The sequence below is a fragment of the Astyanax mexicanus genome, chromosome 10 (genome assembly GCF_023375975.1).
Source record: "Astyanax mexicanus isolate ESR-SI-001 chromosome 10, AstMex3_surface, whole genome shotgun sequence".
Lineage (NCBI taxonomy): Eukaryota > Metazoa > Chordata > Actinopteri > Characiformes > Acestrorhamphidae > Astyanax > Astyanax mexicanus.
The window spans coordinates 2,823,218-2,847,893 of record NC_064417.1 but is presented as its reverse complement, the minus strand read 5'-3'; the positions used below and the strand labels follow the sequence as shown (position 1 = coordinate 2,847,893).

The 24,676-nt window shown below is 36.2% G+C and overlaps 1 protein-coding gene across 1 annotated transcript in view; it reads left to right on the top strand.

Annotated features, from left to right (window-relative positions):
- The window catches only part of rps6kal (ribosomal protein S6 kinase a, like), a 38,113-nt gene extending 14,210 nt beyond the window's left edge, over positions 1-23,903 (top strand). The window contains exons 5-22 of the mRNA XM_049484377.1: positions 2-82; positions 1,247-1,326; positions 4,329-4,435; positions 4,844-4,881; positions 5,690-5,832; positions 6,920-6,990; positions 7,318-7,406; positions 7,531-7,595; positions 10,376-10,478; positions 10,765-10,889; positions 14,148-14,270; positions 15,145-15,234; positions 15,363-15,521; positions 16,812-16,973; positions 17,684-17,760; positions 19,055-19,172; positions 19,528-19,668; positions 21,533-23,903. Of these exons, the coding sequence (XP_049340334.1) occupies positions 2-82; positions 1,247-1,326; positions 4,329-4,435; positions 4,844-4,881; positions 5,690-5,832; positions 6,920-6,990; positions 7,318-7,406; positions 7,531-7,595; positions 10,376-10,478; positions 10,765-10,889; positions 14,148-14,270; positions 15,145-15,234; positions 15,363-15,521; positions 16,812-16,973; positions 17,684-17,760; positions 19,055-19,172; positions 19,528-19,668; positions 21,533-21,661 (1,901 nt within the window). The 3' untranslated portion in view covers positions 21,662-23,903. The remainder of the gene's footprint in view (position 1; positions 83-1,246; positions 1,327-4,328; positions 4,436-4,843; positions 4,882-5,689; positions 5,833-6,919; positions 6,991-7,317; positions 7,407-7,530; positions 7,596-10,375; positions 10,479-10,764; positions 10,890-14,147; positions 14,271-15,144; positions 15,235-15,362; positions 15,522-16,811; positions 16,974-17,683; positions 17,761-19,054; positions 19,173-19,527; positions 19,669-21,532) is intronic.
- Positions 23,904-24,676: the final 773 nt, after the last annotated feature.

Genomic DNA, 24,676 nt, shown 5'->3' with positions numbered 1-24,676 from the left:
GTGAGGGACAGGGTTCGCACAAAGATGGAGCGGGATATTCTGGTGGAAGTGAATCATCCCTTCATTGTAAAGTTGCACTATGGTAAGTTCAGCATGACCTCCTCCATGGCTCTGTCTTTATATCAGTGACTGTATATAAGCATGGACAGAACAACGTCACAAAAGTGAACCCTATACAGGTCTAGTGCCTCTGCTGGCTGGTTGCAGTATGACATGTAGCTCCACCCATCTTAATTTGTTTTAATAACAAACGAAACAGTTTTCCACATTCTTTTGTACGCTAAATTGGCTTTTAGCATTGTTTTTTCATCCACAGTGTCAAATTCCACCAATTATGTTGGTGGATTTTTTATTGGCCCCAAGAATAAATCAGAAGTTTTTTTTTTTTTATTATTGTTACTCTACTACATAGTTAAAAGGCTGAGTTACGCTTGATGCTTCAGTATCTGAATCAGTTTCTCTGATTTTGCTATTTATAGGTTTATGTTTGAGTAAAATAAACATCGTTGTTTTTTTCTATAAACTACGGACAACGCTTCTCCCAAATTCCTAACAAAAATATCATCATTTGGAGCATTTAATTGCAGAAAATGAGAAATGGCAAGCTTTCAGGCCTCAAATAATGCAATGAAAACACAAAACATAATTATAAAGTTTTAAGAGTTCAGAGATCAATATTTAGTGGAATAACCCTGGTTTTTATTTACAGCTTTCATGTATCTTGGCATTATGTTATCCTCCACCAGTCTTTCACACTGCTTTTGGATAACTTTATGCCTTTACTCCTGGTGCAAAAATTCGAGCAGTTCAGTTTGGTTTGATGATCAGCTTGTGATCATCAATCTTCCTCTTGATTATATTCCAGAGGTTTTCAATTTGGTAAACTCTTATTTTTTTGCATTCATGGTTCCATTTCTTATATCCATGCTTATATACAGCTCTTTTGTCTCATGCAAGTTCTCATGTTGAGCTGGAGGATTGTTTCATATTCTGTGTGTTTCTACTCGTTCTGTTCAATCCGCTCCTGTCGTCTGTTTAAGGTCAGCACTTTGTTTGCTGGAAGCGCCATGTTTGCTTGCCAAGTCACATCCTGTGTGTGGCTTCACTTGTGTATAATTTAGTGCTTCACCATATGGCAAGAGTGACTGATGGAATATGAATAGGTGTGTGTGTATGTGTGTTTGTTCGTGTGTGTGTGTGTATGTGTACCCCTGTCTCATACACTGTTTTTGTCTTTCACTCGCAGCCTTTCAGACAGAAGGGAAGCTCTATTTAATTTTGGATTTTCTCAGGGGTGGAGATGTATTTACTCGCTTATCCAAAGAGGTAAGCGTCCTCTTTTCATCCGCTCTAACCTTTAATAGCATTCTTCTCCAGTCGTGCTCTCTGGTAAATGCCAGTGATTTAGCCTATCAAGCTCCTTTCCTCTAAGGCCTGTGCATGTACTCCATCACTGTGAGGATGCATCTGAGATAGAAATTTCTATCTTTTCCTGCTGTAAGAAGTTTTATCCGTACTGAAGTCTTTCAAATGACTAAATCCAGCTGCTGTTTAACAGGATTTCAGTGCATGGCTTGTAGGGGTGGGCAATATTATATCGTATACAATATATCGTGACACAGAAATATCGTGATATTAAAAATCTATATCGTGATAATAGGGCTGTTCTGTCTTAAAAGTAGTCTATTATTTACTGTGAAGCTTTAGGGGTATTCATTGTATAATTGTTTTAGTTTGCAGTTTATATGCATGCGCTAAATATTCTGCAATATTTTTTGCTGCATTATATTATTTTATGCTATATTATTTATTTTGCCACATTATGATTATTCTGTTATACTCTTATACTATATTCCTGAAATTAATTAATTATTTTTCTGTTATCTGTTATTGTAAGTATATCGTTATCGCAAAAATACCCTGAAATATCGTGATATTATTTTAGAGCCATATCGCCCACCCCTAATGGCTTGTTTAGTTTGTGAAGTAAACAACTGGCTCAGTTGACTGTTCATTTAGCAAATCTGTAAATAAAAATGATCAGCTAAAACATATGGAGGAGTTATTGCTGGACAAAATGGACAAAAAGTATATTGTGATTATATTTCTTAATTTAGGTCGATAAGAGATCATTTGAATATCGCTATAAATAGTTTGAAGGCCTCAGAAAAACTGCTAAGAAATAAGTAATTCTTTGAAAACTCCTTTTACAAAAAATGTATAATACTTTAGAAATAAATAAAATCGAAATAAATCGGTGCTCACTTTTATTTGCATATAGACTTCATATACAAACAAATACATGACATCCTTTTCAAACATAAACCTATAACCTATATATATATATATATTACCAATATAAATAACTTTAAATTACAACAGAAGCTTATTATTATTATTATAGATGTAAATATGTAAATAATACAAATCGAAATACCACATAAATGTTTTTTTTTTTATCGCGATAAATACCGATATCTAATTATTGTCCAGGCCTAAGAGGAGGGATGACTAACTAACTAGCTGCTGCTTAATCCGTAGATACTGTTGTCATTTTCTAGTAGTGCGCTCATGTGGTTCACATTATGATGATGTGATAGCTCTGATTTACTTTGTCAGCAATGGTTAAAAGGTTTAAATAGTGTAGCATAGCTTTGTTATTAATGCTGTAACAAAGATGTTGTGTTTATAATAAGCCTGTTATAAAAGACAATTGGTTTGGGCTTCAGTAGAGATGGGACTGATCTGATCCAGTATCTGTGTCAGGGATGATACTGATGTAATTCAGTGTATCAGATATTGGGTTGCCTGTGATTCCCACCCTTACTCAGCACCATGGAGAGCACTCTTTAGTTGGTGCCACAGGTTTGCTCAAGAACCATGTTTATCATAGTCATGTTTAGAACCAGTTCTGTGGCTACAGCAGCCATTCCCCCCCCCCTTCCTTGCTTCCCTAGTAACGTGTTTTATTCGTTAATTAAAGAGCGTGATATGAAGTCAGTCTGATTATGTACCCGGGGCCTGATAGCATGTTATACACAAAGTTGTGTGATCCACACTAAAAGTCATTTTCAGGTCTAATTTTTTTTCATAACCATCCCAGAACCATCCTGGTGTTTCTGTCAGCCGTCCCAAACTAACAATTGTTCGTCCTAAAATAATTTTCGGTTTGGAGGGACGGTGTTAGTCTGGAGCCCTGCATTTCTTTTTCGTTTGGATATAGTTTTTGTTTATATCAGCGCTTGGAGTATGGAGTACAGGAATTGCAGGAAAGGAGTTTAATATGCTGTATGATACCACTTTAAAATAAGGCTCCTTTATAAAAGGTTTGTAATAACCTCTAAACCAGTTATAAACCATTAATACGCATTTACAACACATAAATAGAAAGGGCAACAGTGGCATGTTGTGTACGAAATAGAAATTATTTACAACTTTAACTAATAACCATTAAAGGAGTGTAAAATTTACTTTTGTTGTAGTAAAACATGATGAAAAGTACTATCCTTTGTTGAATAGCCCACCTCCACTCTCCTGCAGCTTTCCAAAATCCACTAATTTTGTGTTTTTTCCAGCACTATTTACAACAGGTGCTTCTGGGCATATTTTGCCCCTGATAAATCGCTTTTTACACCGTTATTCAGGCTCAAAATAGCTCTACGCTCATCGCTAGAATCCGGAGACATTTAAAACAAGGCAACAATAACTTAAAAAGTGCACAAGAAGCTTATTAAAAACCTACATCCTATAACGCTAGCTTCAGCTCCGAGCGCCGCCATCACTGTACTGATCATGACATAGAAATATATACATAGATGCCACATAGCCTGCCTCCTATTTATAAATGCTTTATAAAGGAGCCTTGTTTTAAAGTGGTACCTGTTATATGTGTTAAAATGACTGAGTGTCTGTGCTCATTTTTTATTAATATTTTGTTTTTTATTATAACCAAAAATTGATTAATATAATAATTAGCATAGACATGTACTCACTCACATTTGTTCACTGTGTCACAATATAATTTTACATAGTGGAGCACATGAGGTAGATGATCTCTGTTAGTAAACAATCACGAATCATGCATTGCAACTATTACTTAAATATAGCTTAAATCTATCTGACACATTTGAATGCTATGTTATGTGTATGTATGTTGAATATCTCTGTTTTGGAGCTGTGTTGTTGTTGTTGTTGTGGTTTATTGTGTAATCTGTATAACAATAACTTATTTTCTCTTGTTTGTGTGACCATAGATGCTGTTGTTGACTTTTTGTTTTCTCTTCGTTTTGTGCAAAGATCAGAGAGTAAATCTGTCCAGTTCTTACTAGGTTATGTTTACAGAGGAGGATGTGAAATTCTACCTTGCAGAGCTGGCCCTTGCATTGGATCACCTTCACAACCTAGGCATTGTTTACAGAGACCTGAAGCCTGAAAAGTAAAGTATCCCCTTCCTCATCTGTCTTATCTGTCTTTCTCTCTGTCTGTCTGATCTGTCTATCTATCATAAAGTGATATAATTCAATATTTAGGCTTTCTGTATTTCTGTAAAGGAGCACAACTCTAAATCCTCTGATTAGAGAATAACTGTAGAATCAGGGTTCTTGCTCCTGTATTTCTGTGTAACAGGGTTAATGGTTACTTTAGCTTGTCAAAGTGTTTAATTGAGTATTATTATAATCTTTAAAATATGTTTCAGATCATCAACATTACAGATTACTCAGTCAATCAGTTTGTTGCGACCCTTAAAACCTGTCTGATTTTTTTATTTGTGTGTTTTGTTTCTTTTTTCATTGCATCCTTGTATTTGTGTACCTGTATTGGAGAATCTGATTTTAATTTTCAGCATTTTGCTTGATGAAGCTGGACATATCAAGTTAACAGGTATGCACTGCTTTTTTTTTGCTATCAATTGACATTAATTTGCTAATATTTACATAGTTACTTGCATGAAAATGCTGTGTATACATACTGGTGCATCTCCAAAAAAATAGAATATCATTAAAAAGTTCAAATTTTATTTTCAATTCAGTTCTAAATGTGAAATTCATATATTATATTGGTGTATTACACACAGAGTGATCTATGTTTTGATGATAATGGCTTTCAGCCAAAGAAAACACTACTTTTGTCAGTGTGGGCAGTGTGCCAAGTCCTGCTGGAAAATGAAATCCTCATCTCCATAAAAAGTTGTCAGTAAAGGGAAGCATGAAGTGCTGTAAGATTTTGCGGGAAAACAAAACTGCACTGACTTTAGACTTGATAATAAAACCCAGTGGATCAACACCAGCAGATGACAGACATGACTCACCAAACTTCATGCTTCCCTCTGCATTTTCCAGCAGGATTTGGCACACTGCCCACACTGCCAAAAGTACCAATTGGTCTTATTATATAATATTCTGATTGTCAGAGACACTGATTTTTGGGTTTTCATTGGCTGCAAGCTTCATAATCATCAACAAGAAAAGAAATAACCTCTTAAAATAGATCACTCTGTGTTTAATACATTACTGAAATAAAGTAACTTTTCAAATATATTCAAATTTTTCGAGATGCACTAATATAACTATTGTCTAAAGTTGTATTTGGAATGTTGTGTGGTTAGTTGTATGTGTACTATGGGATGGTATTGTTGTGTAAAGTTATGTGTGCACTTGTTGCACTAATATATTTAATGCTCCCGTTGCAGACTTTGGGCTCAGTAAAGAATCAGTAGACCAGGATAGAAAAGCATACTCTTTTTGTGGCACTGTGGAATATATGGCCCCTGAGGTGGTCAACAGGAGAGGACACACACAGAGTGCTGACTGGTGGTCACTAGGCGTTCTAATGGTAGGAGAAACACACACATGCTCACAATGCTCACAAAAAACACCTTACAGGATTTGTTTGTTTGTTTGTTTTAATACATTTATTAAAAAATGCTACAAATAAATATGAAAATGGAATTTCTAGTGGGAGTACAAATGTTGCACCGTACCAGGAATTGTTTTTTAACCAAAAGTTTGCTAAATTTTAAAAGCACGTTTAACTAGGTTACAGAGAAATATAGATTTAAAAAAGGCCTAAAAAGAAAATATTCTACTACAGCACAGTGAAATAGCAAATATTACCATAATAAAATTTAAATATAGCTTATTATGTGCTTTTCGTAATGATTTAGTGCATAAAACCTGAAAACCAGGAACTATTCTGCAATTATATTGGGAACTATGGACTTCTCACATTGGTTATTTTTCGGGGTTAGTTACCATAATTTTTGGACTATAAGGTGCACTTAAAATCTACAGTGCACCTTATAATCTGGTGCTCCTTATGTGTAAATTCTACCAGTCAGGTATTAAGGAGCAGTAAAGCCACTCCGCTGAAGTACAGTACTATAAGGGTGAGTTTACAGTGAAGTTTCTCCAGCACTAAGGCTGGGTGCAGCAGCATTAGCATTAGCTGCTAACCACAGCTCTAGCTCTTTTGCGGTTCAGAGGGGAGTATATCGGACTATAGACTGCAGGTTTACTGTGTTAAAAACAAACTACGTGTGACAAACCGCTAGCTGATAGCACCCTGGGTTACCAAAACTCTCAGGGTTCCTCAGTCTAGCGCTATCGGGCGGCATTTACTTCCCGCTAGTGCTGCGGTTAGCGGCTAATGCTAATGCTGCTGCACCCAGCCATAGTGCTGAAAAAACTTAACTGAAACTCATCCTTAGATAAAATATTGGAAAGTTAAGCTTACTGTAAATAAATGGAAGTGCTTTATTCACCCAAACAAACTTTTAAGTTTTTAGGAGAGAAATCTGTGTAGATTAGCATCCAGCGCTTGTTTGGTTTCGAAGGAAGTGTAAACATGTTGTCTTGATGTACTGTAATGCTCCACACAGTAAAGTATGACCTTTAGTTTTTGCTATTGTTTGTCTCATTAGTTTGAAATGCTTACGGGGACGCTACCATTTCAAGGAAAAGACCGGAATGAGACTATGAACATGATTCTCAAGTGAGTGTGATCTTACCTTAAAATAAACTTTTTATTAGTAGTGATGATTAAGAGTGGGCCAAAATATTGATAGTGGGATATCGTATCGTTTTCATTTATGATTCATTATCTATACATGGGGTCAAATAAACTCCCTCAAATTTTATAATACAGTTTTTTTTTTGTCTGAGAGTGATGTAATTCCTTTTTGGATTAAAAATTGCATCAATTAGGCTTTTGCTAGTACTCCCTTTTTTGCTTGTCAAAATGAATACAATAGCACATTTTATAACTTTTGTTGTTGTTTGTGTTATTAATATATATTTTTGTGTCTTTTTTTTATATCAGAGCTAAGTTGGGAATGCCACAGTTTTTAAGCCTGGAAGCACAAAGTCTTTTACGAATGCTCTTTAAAAGAAACCCAGCTAATCGATTAGGTAAGAATCAGGTTATCTTCTCAGCAGCATCATCATCATCATCATCAGCTTCTATAAATGTAATGTATGTTTAATAAACTTTTATTCCTCTTTTCTTTCCTGCCGTGATTCCTGTTATCTTCAGGAGCAGGTCCAGATGGAGTAGAGGAGATCAAGCGGCATGCCTTCTTCTCCACAATAGACTGGAATGTGAGTATCAGCTATTTGATTGATTACAAAGACTCGTAAAACAGTGTTTTGAATCATTGATTCCAGTTTGCACTCGATTCGTGAAACGATTCACTTAATGAGTCAATTCTACACCAAAAGCATTGTAAGTTCTTTAAAGCATTCAAACACCACACAGATCGATCAAATGATGATTCATGAAAAATCAGCAGATTTTAAAGTTTTTAAATGTCTCTCAGCTTTTAAATGCCTTATTTTGTGGATTCCTCTACTTTTGATCAATGAAGTGAATCAAAACACAGAGTAATGCCTCATTTTTTTTTTTTTTTTTTTTTAGATTATTTTTCCATATTCTTTCCCCCAATTTACACGGGCAATTACCCAACTCACTCATTAGGACTTCCCCTATCACTAGTGATGCCCCAACACCAGGAGGGTTAAGATAACTAGCACACGCCTCCTCTGATACATGTAAAATCAGACTCCGCCTCTTTTTGAACTGCTGCTGATGCAGTAGCACTGCCGAGTAGCATCACAGCGCTAACTCTCAGAGGAAAGCGCAGCGACTCGGTTCTGATACATTAGCTCACAGACGCAGCCTTCTGCTGATCCACATCACCCTAGTGATGAGTGATGAGGGGAAAGAGCACCATCTACCAGCACAGAGAGAGCAAGGCCAATTATGCTCTATCGGGGCTCCAGTAGCCGATGGCAAGCTACATGACTGGGATTCGAACTGGCAATCTACTGACCATAGTGGCAGTGCTTTAGACTACTGGACCACTCGGATAAATTACTTAATTTTTTAATTATTATTAAAAAACAATCTTTAGTTCTGTGTTAGATCTGAGCTTTGTTCTCAGAATTAAAGGTGCTCTATCCAGTGTTTTTGGGCTCAGTTGGGATGAGATAGGATAAAGATCATGCAGACCTAATAAATGCTCTTTTGCTGCTGAATGCTTCCAAATTCTCACAGAGCTTCATAATCAAATAACAAAAACTTAATTTAGTTAAAACCGTTTAAAACAAAAGTTTACAGCAGGGAAATCCGTGTAGATTAACTGGTAGCTTAGCTTAACATGGCGACACCCCTGCTCCTTACTTGTGTCGCTAAAAATGTGCCTTATAATCCGGGGCACCTTATGTATGATAATGGACCATAAAATTGATAATGTGCCTTATTATCTAGTGTGCCTCATATTGCAAAAATTATGAAAGGTTCTGAAACCTTTAAACCCTGAAGGTGGCAGCAACATACTGTAACCTAAGCTCCCGCTACCCAGTCTAGATCATCCTCCCTGTGTGTGCGTGTGTGTGTGTGTGTGTGAGTATGTACGTGGCAGACGGCCAGGCAGCGGGCCAGCTCTGGCTGTGTTTGAGCTAATGGACGCAGCGAGGAGCGTTTAGGAGCCAGCGGTACTTGATTGACCGTGAAGTGGAGGGAAGGGCGCTCCTGGAGAGAGGAGATGGTTAATCTGTCTCTGTGTCTCCTCTCCAGTACAGCCGGTCATCTGCGACCCGGCCTGTCCACCTCCAGCTCAGGCTGAACAGGTGTAGAAAAGCCCCACAGCTCAGTAAACCAGTTCAGCTCTGGCCTCCCAGCAGCTAACTGGACAAGACGTGGCCAATTCTCAAACCAGACGGCCTGCTGTAGCTGTGAGAGCTGACCTTTAGCACTGTTAACCAGTCTAAGAGAGAACAGCCACACAGGAGGAGGAGCCTGTGTGTGTCTTACCTGTGTGTGTTACCTGTGTCATGGCTGAAATTTCTCATTTTTTAGTTAGAGCATTTTTAATGGACGTAAAGATTTTCATTTCTTTCTTGAAAAATCTAGAAAACCTAGAAATGTGTTTGTTCTTCTTTATTTTCACTTTTAGTGATGATTCCAGGTCTCTCAGCTTGTCAAGAAATGCATGTGTACATTATACAAGATTTATGATATTTTCTCTCATATTTCTCCCATATTCTTACTTTTTATTGACTGACTTTTATAAGAGAAGCTGACTTTATCAATCATCCTTTTTTTTCACTCGGGGAAAAACATTGAGGGTGACCCTTATTTACAATGTTGCTGAGCATTTACAGGCATCAAAGGGATTGAAAACATTTAATAATAAAATAGAAATGATAAGGAATAAATTAGTAAAAAATAAAGTAAGATTAAAAAATTGCCATTAAAAGTAAAGAATTTAGAAAATGTAAAATATATAAAAAGATAAAAATAGGTTAAATTTTAGGAATGATAAGAAATGCTAGAATGAATTGAATGAGTAGAACTAGGAACAAAGAAAAGGAAATATAAAACATTAAAATAAAAAAGTAATAATAAATAGAAAATAATAATAAAAAATAATATATTAAATGGATAAACTAATAAAAATATTTACTTTAGTCCATTTTGTTATTTATTTGTGCATTAATGTTTTTCATTTATTTGCATTTTTATTTATTGTATTTTTTACACACACTGCTATCTTTAATTTTTTCCATAAATCTTCAGTACTCCTCATAAAATTATGTAAAGAATATTGTATACATTTTTATTTGTACCCAGTTTCTATCTGATCATTGTATTGTACTGTCTTATCAGTTTTTTGTTTATGTTTTGCTGTCCAAAAATGGAATGCATGTGTAAAGCATGTCTTTTAGAGGAGGATTAAAATGTGATTTGTATCTTCTTGTATAATTCCTCATCATTATGTTTATTTTTGTATGTTTTTATGTATGAAAGTAATATAAAATTGTAAAATATAATAGTTTATATAACTAATAATTAAAATCTGGTAATCTGATGTGTGCAGAAACTCTACCGACAAGAACTTCAGCCTCCGTTCAAACCAGCAGCGGGAAAACCAGACGACACGTTCTGCTTTGACCCCGAGTTCACAGCCAAAACCCCAAAGGGTACGATCTCCACTGCATGTCTGCAATTAATAAATATGTCACAGTGATTCATTTAGATTAATCTGAAATCAATACCATCAGATTAGAGCATCAATATTTGGCAAAGCTTTTTTTACAGCCCTAATGGTAATGCTTCTGTCTTGACTCTTTCTCAGTATACTTGAACTTTCTCAGATGGGTTCTTCCTGATTTATATATATATATATATATATATATATATATATATATATATATTTATATATATATATACTTTTCTTTTCCCCTCCCCACACACCCCCCTACCCAGACTCTCCAGGCATTCCTCCCAGTGCAAACGCTCACCAGCTCTTCAAAGGCTTCAGCTTTGTAGCGCCAGCTTCCCTGGAGGAGAGCAAGAGCTCTCCCTTAGTCAACATCCTCCCCATCGTGCAGGTAAGACCTACTGATTTTATCAAATTGAAAACCTCTGGAATATAATCAAGAGGAAGATGGATGATCACAAGCCATCAAACCACCAAACTGAACTGCTGTGTGAATTTTTGCACCAGGAGTAAAGCAGCATAAAGTTATCCAAAAGCAGTGTGTAAGACTGGTGGAGGAGAACATGATGCATAAAATAAAACTGTGATAAAAACCAGGGTTATTCCACCAAATATTGATTTCTGAACTCTTCTGAAAACTTTATAAATATGACTTGTTTTTTCTTTGTATTATTTGAGGTCTGAAACCTCTGCATCTTTTTTTTTTGTTATTTCCGCCAAATAAATGCTCTAAATGACAATTTTTTTATTTGGAATTTGGGAGAAATGTTGTCTGTAGTTTATAGAATAAAACAACAATGTTCATTTTACTCAAACATAAACCTATAAATAGCAAAATCCGAGAAACTGATTCAGAAACTGAACAGTCACACTCAGAGTGTGCCCCCTCTCACCACCTGTCTCACCACTGTTCCTATAGTGGGTGGTTGTAGAACAGTGGGCTGTTTTCCACCACACTGTAGGTTCAGAATTAGTCACCTGTGACTCTTCATGGTCTGTGGTGAAAAAATTTAATCATGGTCTAAAACCAGTTTTGCTGCTTGCTTGGTTTTGCGTGATTTTTTTTTTAATTTGTATGTATTATTTATTAATTTAGTTGGTCAATTAGTTAGTAAGTTTTTTAAGGGGAAACTAAACCCCCTGATTTTAGCTAACTCCACCCTCAGCTCAACTTTGAAAAATGCTCAAACAAATGGGAGAGGTGGTTCGGGAGGGGCATCACTGGGTGATGTATGGGTTTAGAGGCAGGAGAGCAGCAGGAGAGAGCTGATTGGTTGAGCTGCAGCAGCAGCATTGTGCCTCTGATAGTGGTAAGATGCAGATTGGTTGGACGTCAGTTGGGTGGTATTATTAATAGACTGATTTGCATATTGTGATGTATTAGCACACCACAGAAACATCATCCACACCTATAGCACAGCTGAACCTGAGAGGGCGCTGCAGAGGCAGAAATGATCACAGTAAAAGCATGATTTTTTTTTAAAGCAAAGTTACTTTAGAAGAACATATTTTAGCTATTAATGGTTTATTTTGGCTCTTTAATTTATTTATTCTTATAACTAAATTATATTAATGAGCATTTATAGATGTTTCCCAGGCCTAGTGTCTAATTGTATCCACTAATGTAATGTAATGTATAGCATTACAAATGCTGTACAAAATGATATTCTGCAGAAAAATGTCGTTACACAGGTTTTACTGTTAGAACAATAACGGTAGGTTTAGTTAATATATCGCCCAAATCAATAAAAAGTGGAAAAATGCAAGTTTAAGACATTAAAGCTAGAAAAGTAATAAGAGAATTAGCTGGAATATGGAAAAGAGTAGACAGTAGACTGTAAAGGATTCAGGTAGTAAAGTTGTGGAGTTTTATCATATCCGTTTTAAGGAGGAAAATATGTGTATATATATATATATATATATTTTTTTTTTAATTACGTTTCATAAAATGTCAATGACCACAAGTTGTCACAACTTTTTGTATGAATTTCTGACCATTTATTTATCTATTTATTACAAAATCCCCTCTTTCTTGTCTTTCATACTTAAAAAAACGTAAAAACAATTGTCCTCTGAAACATTCTTTCTGTTTAGAACCTGTTTTTGTTTTTGGGCAGTGGTTAACCTCAGCCTCACAAAGAGACTAAAGATAAAAAGCTGAGCCGAGGACAGGAGCGCAGTATTTTAAGTGAATGTATGTGGGTTGCTTTTATGTGGGCTACTGCAGTCACTGGATCTATTTTAGAATACACACCTCTGTGTTGATTTGAGTGCACTCCTGATTTAGTTTGGTGATGCAACCTGTCCAAGTGGAGCTGTTGCCTGGAAATTGATGCCAAAAAGAGAGGACAGATTTTGTTCTCTGAAAGTCCTGAAACTTTTGAAAGTTTCAGGACTTTCTTTAATGAAGTTAATCAAAGAAACCTAATTGTGTGTTTTAGCTAGCTAACTGTCGTTGCTTTTATTGCAACATAGATTTTTTTTTCTGTTACTTCTGCCCCAAAAGTGGAGCAAGACTTCCAGTAAAGTGAGTTTTGTTAAAACTGTTATTTTGAAAAGTAACTTTTAAAATGAAGTAATTTATGAAGTAAGTAACTAAGTTGCTTTTTAAATGGGTAAACAGTAATTAGTGATCAGTAATCAGATATAAAGTAATTATCCTCATATGTCACTGCTTGACATACTGCTGTCCTGTAATATTTGGCTTATCGATAAATACCTTGCATTATATTTACATAAAGATTGCATGATCCAATTAAATCATGGGATGTAAAATATTCCACATTATATATTTTCCTGCGTGTCTCATTTTTCGTCAAGGTTAGCTGTTTAGTTAACTTCATCATTATTTCTACCTGAGCCAGCAGGTCCTTGCACAAGTCCTTGAATTCTTGCATTCTGATTATGAGTGTGGTGGAGTGGTGTGGAGTAGAGAAGGGCACATGCTCCTGAGGTTGCCTGACATTGAAATATTACTTTTTTTTTTTTTTTCAGTAATTCAGTTCAAAATGTGAAACTCATATATTATATAGATGATGTATTACACAGAGAGTGATCTATTTTAAGCATTTTTTCTTTTATTGTTGATGATTACGGCTTACAGCCAATGGCTTACACCCAACAATCAGCGTCTCAGGATATTAGAGTATTATATAAGACCAATTGGTGCTTGTGGCAGTGTGGGCCGTGTGACAAGTCATGCTGGAAAATGAAATCCGCATTTCCATAAAAGTTGTCAGCAGAGGGAAGCATGAGGGAAGTGCTGTAAGATTTTCAGTGAAAACAAAACTGCACTGACTTGATATAGACTCAATAGAACACAGTGGATCAACACCAGCAGATGACGGACATGTCTCTCCAAACCATCACTGATCATCAGTAAATTTTACATTTTTGTTTGTAAATCAAGGGAGAATCAGAGTCTGGAGGAAGAGTGGAGACACACACAGTCCAAGCTGCTCGATGTCTAGTGTGAAGTTTCCACCAATCAGTGATGGTTTGGTTTGGAGAGACATGTCTGTCATCTGCTGGTGTTGATCCACTGTGTTTTTTGATTATCAAGTCTAAAGTCAGTATTGTATTGTAATTTATTCTACTGTATAAGAATACTAGTACAATAAATGTTCATGTCAGTTTTTATTCTTTGCAGATGCACAGTGGTGCAGCACAGTTCTCAGACGTGTACGAACTCAAAGAGGACATTGGTGTGGGATCCTACTCCATATGCAAACGCTGCATCCACAGAGTTACAGCCATGGAGTTCGCAGTCAAGGTAAACAAACACAAGGACACACTATGAAATATGCCTTTCTGATAGACTCTGTAATAAATACAGGACATTAGATTTGGTATTTGTTTTCATTGCCAGTAGAGGGCAGTACAATTCTAGAAAAGTACAGCATCTTTTACAATGACTCTCATAAACATGGCAGTGCAAACCTAAACTAACAGTTGGAGCTGAGTGATTTGGCCCTAAAAAATAAAAATAAAAATATATATATATATATATATATATATATATATATTGTATTTGTTTTAAATATATAGTACTGCAACAGAATACAGGTTTTTTAATAAATGTTTTGAATAGTGTAACAGTTTCAAACAAAATAAACCTGTAACAGTAACTTTCCAAGAATCCGGTTTTCCAAGAAATAATAATGATGTAACAAAATAACTAATTTCATAACGAAAATGATATAATATAGGAAAAAAACTAACAAAAATGTAACAAATGTCTCTAAAGCTTCACAGTAAATAATAGACTGCTGTCAATACTTAGTATGGGTGTGGTATGAACAGGTGCATCAAAAAAATTTGAATGATAAATGTTATAAATATTTAAATATAAATATGTTAAATGTTTATTTATTTTATTGTTGTTGATAAGAATATTATATAATAAGACCAATTGGTACTTTTGTCAGTGTGGGCAGTGTGCCAAGTCCTGCTGGAAAATGAAATCTGCATTTGATTGTCTTTTTTAAAATATGTTTCTAATTTTATTCAAATCACCTGTAGATCATTATAAAAGATATTAAAAAAATAATAATTTTCATGTTGCATAGTTAAGCTTTTGTCATTTTTTGGCTCATTTTAAATGTTATTATTCGTGTTATTCTAATATTCCCGCTTTCAATATTCAGATAATTGACAAAAGCAAGCGGGACCCATCGGAGGAGATTGAGATTCTCATGCGGTACGGGCAGCACCCAAATATCATCACCCTGAAAGATGTGAGTATCTGTCCCCTCTTCACCTCCTCTCAGTCCTTACCTGTGTGGATTCCTCACGCAGTGTGATCCAGAGCTCCACGGGGTAATATATATATATATATGTGTGTGTGTGTGTGTGTGTGTGTCAGGTGTACGACGAGGGGCGGTTTGTGTATCTGGTAACGGAGTTGATGAAGGGCGGGGAGCTGCTGGATAAGATACTCAGGCAGAAGTTCTTCTCAGAACGAGAGGCCAGTGCTGTTCTCTACACCATCACCAAAACCGTCGACTACCTGCACTGTCAGGGGGTAAGAGACGACCACACAGACAAAACTGATCTCTGTACTGTGCACACCAGAACACAGCGTGATTAATCTTGTGTAGGGATGCACCAGATATTACACAGTCGGTTTCAACTTCTTTACAAAAAGCACTTACAATGTTTGGTTAAATAAGGAAAATACAAAATAATTTTTTATTCGTTTAAAAAAAGAACTCCAGAATGCATGTTTTTAATGTAAAGTGTTTTGAATAGTGTAACAATTTCAAACTAAATAAATCTGTCTGTTTTGTAAATAACAGTAACTTACCAAGACTCTAGTTTTGCAAGACATAATAATAATGATGTAGCAAAATAAATCATTCCAAAGCAAAAAATATATAATGCAGGAAAAATCTAACAAAATGTAAAGTGCTAAAAGTATTTATTTAGTAAACTGCTAACATGAACAATTGCACAAATATATTAGTTTAATCTTCACAGTAAATAAAAGACTGCTGTCAGGACAAAATACTGATATCATCACAATATATATATTTATTTATTTATTTATTTTTTTTTTTTGAGGTGATCAAATCAAAACCAACAAAGTGAGGTAAAAAGCATAGCTAGATGATATGGTATAAAAATATTACATCACAATATTTAAACTCTTCATTAAAAATGATGCATCACTCACTCTGTTGCAAAAATATACTTTTTTATTTAATTAAAAACATGACATTTTGTTGATATACCATTTTTAATGATGGGTCATTTTTGATTTTTGCTTGCACCCCATCCAAATAGTTGGCTGAAGCTCCTTTGTTCTTGCTTTTGTTCACAGTATTTTTTAAGATGAACAGAATTTATTGCGATAATTTGAAATGTATACGAAATTCATCAACAGTGACAGATTCTTAAAAATTGCTAATTTTTGAAACATGTCGAAGCTTTTTAGGCTGTGTAAGGTTTCAGCTGAACCAGCAGACTTGCTAGCTTCCATGCTGCAGCACAGCTCGCTCGCTGTTGTGAACTACGAACCAAATATATAATGCTTATTGATCCTTTAATATGACCTTACTACTGGGTACAGATACTGAAGATCCTGCATAAAATTGGCATTTTATTGGCATAAAATTACACTGATAACGCAGTGATACTTAGTGGTGCTGTATAATTTACTGAACATACACATTTAGGAGTTGAGTATTGAGGAATGCTTTATACTTATTAATAAAAAAGTGTGAAAAGCTGCCAGTATGAAAAAGTTTCAGCGCAGGATAAAAAGCTGGTTTTCTTTTCCCCCTGAAACTCCGCCTCCGTCTCCCGTAAACAGGTGGTTCACAGGGACCTGAAGCCCAGCAACATTCTGTACATGGACGATTCAGGGAACCCCGATTCGATCCGAATCTGCGACTTCGGCTTTGCCAAGCAGCTCAGAGGAGACAACGGCCTGCTGCTCACGCCCTGCTACACTGCCAACTTCGTGGCACCTGAGGTAAGAGGCTTTCACATAGTAATCTATGCGAAAAATTCAGTTTAACTCTTTATATTCTTCTGAAATCTGACTGTATGTGTTTCTTTGAGAAAAACATTGTTTTGTTCAGTTATTGGCAAGATTATAATCTGTGACTGTTCTTAGGATAGTACCAAAAGAAATCATAAAACTCGGTTTATACAAAAGTTTTATGTAAAACTAAATAAAATCAAAAATTACAAAAGGAAAAATTGTATGTTGCAAATTCAAAAGAGAAAAAAATTAAAGCAAAAGTCTTTTAACAGAAAAATCCCCCCATAAATCACAAATAAAAGCAATGACTGACAAAATCCGAACTGAAATAATTTTTGATTGCAATTTTTTTTGTTTTTTTTTGGCACAAAATTCACTCCAAAGACATTCCTTTTTATTTAAAGCATTTAGCTACTTAAAGGTGCAGCTATTGCTGAAATAGATGCAAATGCACACAGGCAGCTTGTGTAGTACCTGTAGAGGAGTATTAAAAAACATCCTCATTAATTAATGGGAAAATTCACTCACAAGACATAAAGAAATGGAAAATATAAATTATAATCTATCACAAAAATAACTTTTCCACCCCACACACCACTAACACAACCATTATACACCCGTAACCATCCTATTCATATATACATTCATATACACATGTATACGAGTGAGTACTTAGACTTTGTTTTGTTTTAATGCAGGTATTGATGCGGCAGGGCTATGATGCAGCCTGTGATATCTGGAGTCTGGGAGTTCTTCTCTATACTATGCTGGCTGGGTGAGTATTTCTTATCCATACAACGTAAAACTTTTACTGGCATCTCTTTTTAAAGGAAAAGTTTTTTCAAGATAAACTGAAAAGTATTGGTTTTGGGGTGGTCCAGTGGTGGCAATATTGCACTGAAAGAAAGAAAGAAAGAAAGAAAGAAAGAAAGAAAGAAAGAAAGAAAGAAAGAAAGAAAGAAAGAAAGAAAGAAAGAAAGAAAGAAAGAAAGAAAGAAAGAAAGAAAGAAAGAAAGAAAGAAAGAAAGAAAGAAAGAAAGAAAGAAAGAAAGAAAGAAAGAAAGAAAGAAAGAAAGAAAGAAAGAATAGATTATTGTTTTTGTTTTTTTCGGCATCTAAGGTGCACTTAAAATACTTTAATTTTCCTCAAAAATCGGCACGTATGTGCACGTGTGTTTTCACAAGCTGTTTGAAATATTCTCCTAGGATTTGTATTAGTTTACAGTGTTTCTTAATTAGGGCTGCAACTAATGATTATTTTGGTAGTCGACTAATCTGTTGATTATTTTTTGATCAGTTGATTAGTCAACAATTATTTCTGCTATGTCCTCCACCTCTAAAAACGATAGAAACAGCTGAACATGAGATTTAAAAGGCATTTAAATGTCTGGATGTATTTAAACGTGGAAAGTACTGATATTTCTACCTCAGAAATAACCTGCACTTTACATTTCCCAGAGGCACATGTTCACTTTACTGCAAAAATGTTATAATTGTACTTCTGAACTTTTTGCACTGTACTTACTTCTCAATAATATCCATAACACATTGCTGTTTTCATGTATATATTTCCATCCTGGATGTAAATTTAACACCAATTTAATATTTATATTTAGATAGTTTATTTCTTTTTTTATTGTATATTTTCTATTTCATTTCTTGTATATTTTGGCGAGGAGCAAAGAAAGACTTTTATTGTATGAGGAAACTTGTTTCTTACTGTCACATGACAATAAACTCTTTGAATCTTTGAATCTTGAATCTGATATTTAGTGATTAAATATGTAATCTGTTTTGTTCCGGCACTTTTGGAGACACAGACTAAGTTGACTGTAAACCGTGTGAGTGATCCAGTGGTACTGTTACAAAAAAAACTATTAGTCGACGATGAAATGTCTAGTCGCAAATTGAAATAATCGACATTGCCGATTATATCGTTGCAACTAATCGTTGCAGCCCTATTCTTAATATTAAAATACAAAAATACTTTACAGATCTTCAGTTAATAAAGTAAAGTAAAGTAAAGTTTTTACTAATCTCTTTCTGTGTTTTTTTCTGGCTCTGTGCAGGTACACTCCCTTTGCTAATGGCCCTAACGATACCCCTGAAGAGATCCTGTTACGTATCGGCAGTGGCAAGTTCTCGCTCAGCGGAGGCAACTGGGACACAGTGTCCGACTCCTCAAAGGTAGAACATACGTTTTTCTCTCTCTCTCTCTCTCTCTCTCTTTCTTTCTTTTTTTCTCTCTAATGAATACGTGTGCCCTTAATTATCTCGGAGGTGGGGATTTAATTGTTTAATTACAAATTGGTAATACTGGCTTTCTCTTGTTCTCATTATTTAAGTGAGGTTGCAGTAGTGTAATTTACACCAGTGTAATTAGTGTAATCTGCAGTAAAGTGTGATACACTAGACCAGTTCAGTGCTATCTTTATTCCAGTTCACACTCTGTAACATGGGTTCAGTCTATTCTACATCTTATAAAGAAGCGAAATTGAGATTTCTCATCTCACTCTTCTCTCTCCTCATCTTTCACCCACAGGATCTTCTGTCTCATATGCTTCACGTTGACCCTCATCAGCGTTACTCTGCCGAGCAGGTGCTGAAACACTCGTGGATCGCCTGCCGGGACCAGCTCCCCCACTTCCAGCTTACCCGGCATGACGCACCTCATTTGGTCAAGGTGAGCTACAGAAAACCCCAGACGGAGAAGACGTAGCTGGAATTTTGCATTATACACGATAATAGAAGTCTCAGGAATTACAATTCAACCAATAAGAAGACTGATCATTGATATTGATTAAAAAAAAGCTGTAAATTCTATTAACTGGTGCTGTTATCTACGTTTATTGCTTATAACCAAAAACAGACTAAAGGTTTCAGTTAGTGTGAATAAAATCATATATTTTCAGTCTGTGTCTCTAGTATGTTAAAATAAATAAATAGTATGTACTATATTAGTTCGAAGAGACATTTTGGCCTTTATTAAGCTGAAAAAAAACATGGATCAAATAAGCTGATTAAAAAAAAACATCCTGTTTTTATCTTTACTTACCTTATATAGCTCTGGACAAAATTTAAGAGACCACTTCTTTTTATAGGTTTATGTTTGAGTAAAATGAACATGAATGTTGTTTTATTCTATAAACTACAGACAACATTTCTCCTAAATTCCAAATAAAAAATATTTAGAGAATTTATTTGCAGAAAATGAGAAATTGCCAAAATAACAAAAATAGATGCTTTTAGACCTCAAATAATGCAAAGAAAACAAGTTCATATTCATAAAGTAAAGTTTAGGAGTTCAGAAATTAATATTTATCTTGGCATCATGTTCTCCTCCACCAGTTTTACACACTGCTTTTGGATAACTTTATGCTGCTTCACTCTTAGTGCAAAAATTCAAGCAGTTCAGTTTGGTGGTTTGATGGATTTGTGATCATCCATCTTCCTCTTGATTATATTCCAGAAGTTTTCAATTTGGTAAAATCAAAGAAACTTATAGTTTTAGGTGGTCTCTCATTTTTTTCACACTGAATTATGTTGTGTGAATGTGGTACAAAGCTTCCTGGAGGTGCTCAAGCAGGGGCAGATATCTTGATCTTCTAGAAATCCATAGTTTCTGTTAAATGGCATTTCTTAATTACATTACAAAGTATCTGTAAACACTTTGCAATCTCCTTCTGGTCTTCTGTTGTTCTGTGGGCATCAGTTCAGGTCTCGGCAGTTGTTTGGAGGAGCAGTTATAAAACATTGCATCAGCTGCTCTTTCCTCACAGTGGTTTGGGACTGTGGTCAAGCCTTAGCCCTAATGAGCTCATTTTGGACCGAGTCTTTGATAAAAAATAAAAAAAAGATCTGGGAGCTCTAATCTCTTGGGTGCTCAAACTTTGCTTGGGTGCTCCTTTCTTTTTAGTCTTTTAAACTGTACAAATAAGAATTGTTGCAATAATCTTTTTAGCAATAAGTTTTTTCCTATTTAGCTAGACACATTTTCCACCCGTTTAGCTGCTACTCAGCTGTATATCTCCCATTATTAGTGAAGCCACAATACAAGGAGGCTGAAGACTAGCACACGCTAGTCGCTCCTCCGATACATGTGAAGTCAAGACTCCGCCTCTTTTTGAACTGCTGCTGATGCTGTATTATTACCGAGTAGCATCATAGCGCTAACTCTCAGAGAAAACGACTCACAGCGACTCGGTTCTGATACAACAGCTCACAGATGCAGCCTTGTGCTGATCGCCATCACCCTAGGAGTGATGAGGGGAAAGAGAGAGAACGCCATCTACTGTACCCACCCAGAGAGAGCAAGTCCAATTGTGCTCTCTCAGGGCTCTGGCAGCTGATGGCAAGCTGCATGACCGGGATTCGAACCAGTGATCTAGGTGCCCCTGTGATTGATATTTTCCGTAGCCTGTGGTGTTTGCTGAGCTCCATTTAAAACAATTAATTCAAAACACACCGTGAAGATGCTTCCCTTTCCATTTAACGTTTGCTTTGCTTTACGAAACGCTATGAAAGCTAATTATTCCCATTTCTTACAGGGAGCAATGGCTGCCACATACTCAGCGCTGAATCATAAGACGTGTCAGCCGGTCCTGGAACCTGTGGCGGCTTCCAGTTTGGCCCAGCGGCGAAGCATGAAGAAGCTGACTTCCACCGACATGTCGTGAAAACAAACAAAAAAAAACGAGCAGCGTTAACTTCACTGTGTCCTCCCCTCTCCAACCTCTCCACCCTCTCCCTCGTTTTTCTGTCTATTTATTTAGATTTCCCTCTGTCCCCACCAACCCTACCTACCCCACGTTTACCCCGGCATTTACCCTGAGCTGCCGAACCCAGTAATTGGACCTCAAGACACCATGCTTTTCACATCAGGGAGGCTGTTTAGCGAGTGAGAGTGCAGAGACTGGGAGAGCTCGCAAAAAATGGCTGAAGTTCAAATCCAAACAGCTGCAGGGGCTGCAATGACTTTATTTAATTTATTGTATTTTTTTATACACATTTCTCTTGTATGCATTCTCTAAGGCCCAATCCCATTTCACCCCTTAACCCTACCCCTTACCCCTTGTTTTTGAGTAAAACCCTTCCCCGTTGGAACAGAGTTAGAAGGGGAAACCGTTTAAGCACCCAATACGTCATCAGGAGCGCTAAAGTTCAGCAACCTAGCTGCTGCTGCTACTGGTGGTTAACTAGTTAACTTTAGGGCTTATTTTATTGTACGTCTTCAGAAAGAAGGGGAGATAGTGTAGAAATGAATTATTATTATTATTATTATTATTTATGTCCATTCCTTAATTCCTCTGTGATTCCTAAGCTGAAATTAGCTTTGATTAGCATTTATTTTATTTTATTTTATTTTTCCCTTCCGCCTTAAATACTACAGCTTCTGCCATCTGTTGCACTGTTGCACCATTTAAGGTGGAACGGGAAAGTTAGCTAGCAAGCTGGTTAATGAGACAAACTGTTTTTACAAACTAATCTTTTTTTTTTTTTTTTTTTTTTGTTATGCTTGTTATAAAGAATTCGGCCATAAAACATTAAAACTAGTGAAACTACACATTAAACTATGGTATATAATATAATCTATGCTAATCATCACTTTTAACAAGGAAGATACATACTTATTTGTGGGGTTTTTTTGTTGTTGTTGTTGTTTTTTTTTTAAACCAGTGATTCTCATCTCTTCCCCTCGGTTTGAAGTGTGCATCTAAAAAAAAAAAAAAATCTCTGTTTGAAATGGGATTGGGCCTAAATCTGTCTTTTTTTTTCTGTCGTATCTCTCCCTCTTTTTCTTTCTCTCTCTCTCTCTTCCTCCTTTTAGCTGAATAAGAAAAGAAAACAAAAAACAAACAAAAAAAAAAAGGAAAACAGCACCAGCGCCTATTCTCATTCACTGTGACTGGCCGACCTGAAGCTGCTTTAAGTAAACTGTGTTCCACTTTCTTTCCCCAGTTCCGTAAGCATGTCGCTCCGTTGCTCCGTCGCTCCGTCTCCTCCACTCCTCTTCCCCATCCCTCGCTCTGCCCTCGCTCTAGGAATCCCCTTCCTTCTCCTGTCTCTTGACAATAGATCACCTGGGCTCGGCGCCTGGAGAGCGAGCGGGTGGAAGACTCCGGTTTTAAGCCACTTAGCGCGCCGCTGAAGGAATCGTATCGGCGTCGGCAGGGGATGAGCCTCGAGTCTGAACCCCTCTGACGTTTTACCTCAAGAAGCTCTAAGAGTAAGAGAGCGCCGGGCGGAGGCTTCTGCTTCTTCCTCTTCTTCTTCTTTAAGCTTAGAGAGCTCGCGTTCAGAATTCAGCAGCAGAGAGAGCGTCAAACACACCTGCCAGCCCTCGTCGGACCCGATCAATCCTCCTCGTCTTGTCGAATATATTTAAGCACATTTGCACTGAGACCTGGCAGGTTGTTGCTTTCCCTCTTTCGCTCTGTCACTCTGTTTTTTCTTTCTGTTTTCTCTGATTTCTCCCTCTACCAAGTTTTGTTTTTTGTCTATTTTTTTTGCTTCGGACCGCCTTTAAAATATTTTTTTTTGGATGAAAATAAGCTAAAGGTAAAAAAACAAACAAGCAAACAAACAAACAAACGAAAAAAAAATCTATCAAAAGGTCAATGAATGTGGACTAGACTTCTTCATAGTGTTTGGGGCGCTGTTTTTGATCCAGTGTTATTGTATTGACTGCGAGCCAAGGACTCATGGGATTGGGGAAGGGAACCCTCTGCTCCAAGAGCGGCTGGATTGAAAAGTAAATATATATATAAATATATATATATATATATCATTTCCATAAATATCTCTTTAAAGACATTGTGGAAATTGTATCATATTGTATTTATTTCATTTAATTTTTAAAATTCTATTTTTCTTTCAGGTTCTGTATATATTGACATTAAAGATCATTATTGACATGAATTTTTCCCTCACTTTATTTCACAGATGTAAGTCAAAAAACAAACAAACACAAAAAAAACGCTCTTGTGTATTTTAGCGTTGTTTCTCTGATGGATCTGCAGAACAGAAGAAGAAAGCATAGCAGCAGCAGCAGACATAGAAGTAGATTATAGAGAACGGGGAGTTTATCTCTAAAGGAATCTCTGCCATAAATAATGGTAAAATTGCCTGTCATCATAGCCTCCAAACAGCCCCGCTTCCGTCTTGCTTTCTCTTTATCTAGTGCTACAGAATAGAAACACGGTGGGGGAAAGCAGATATGTTTTAAAAAAAAACTACATTGCTTTGGGGTGTGTTTTTAACCTACTTTATTAATAACGGCTCTGGGTGGGATTCACTTCTGTTCCTTTGTGTTTATATTCTTTATTTTTGGAGGCTTGAATCAGTTCAGGACTCCATTTATTCCATATAGTTCTGTCATGGCTTAAATAACTACTTATTTAATAACTTTTAGGTAATATATCTAAGCTAATGATGCTCAAAATATATTGCAAAGCACACAACATTATGGGAGACATACCAGAGTTTAAAAGAGGACAAATTGTTGGGGCACGTCTTACTGGAGCATCTGTGACCAAGACAGCAAGTCTTTGTGATGCATCAAGAGCCACGGTATCCAGGGTAATGTCAGCATACCACCAAGAAGGACCAACCACATCCAACAGGATTAACTGTGGACGCTGTAAGAGGAAGCTGTCTGAAAGGGATGTTCGGGTGCTAACCCGGGTTGTATC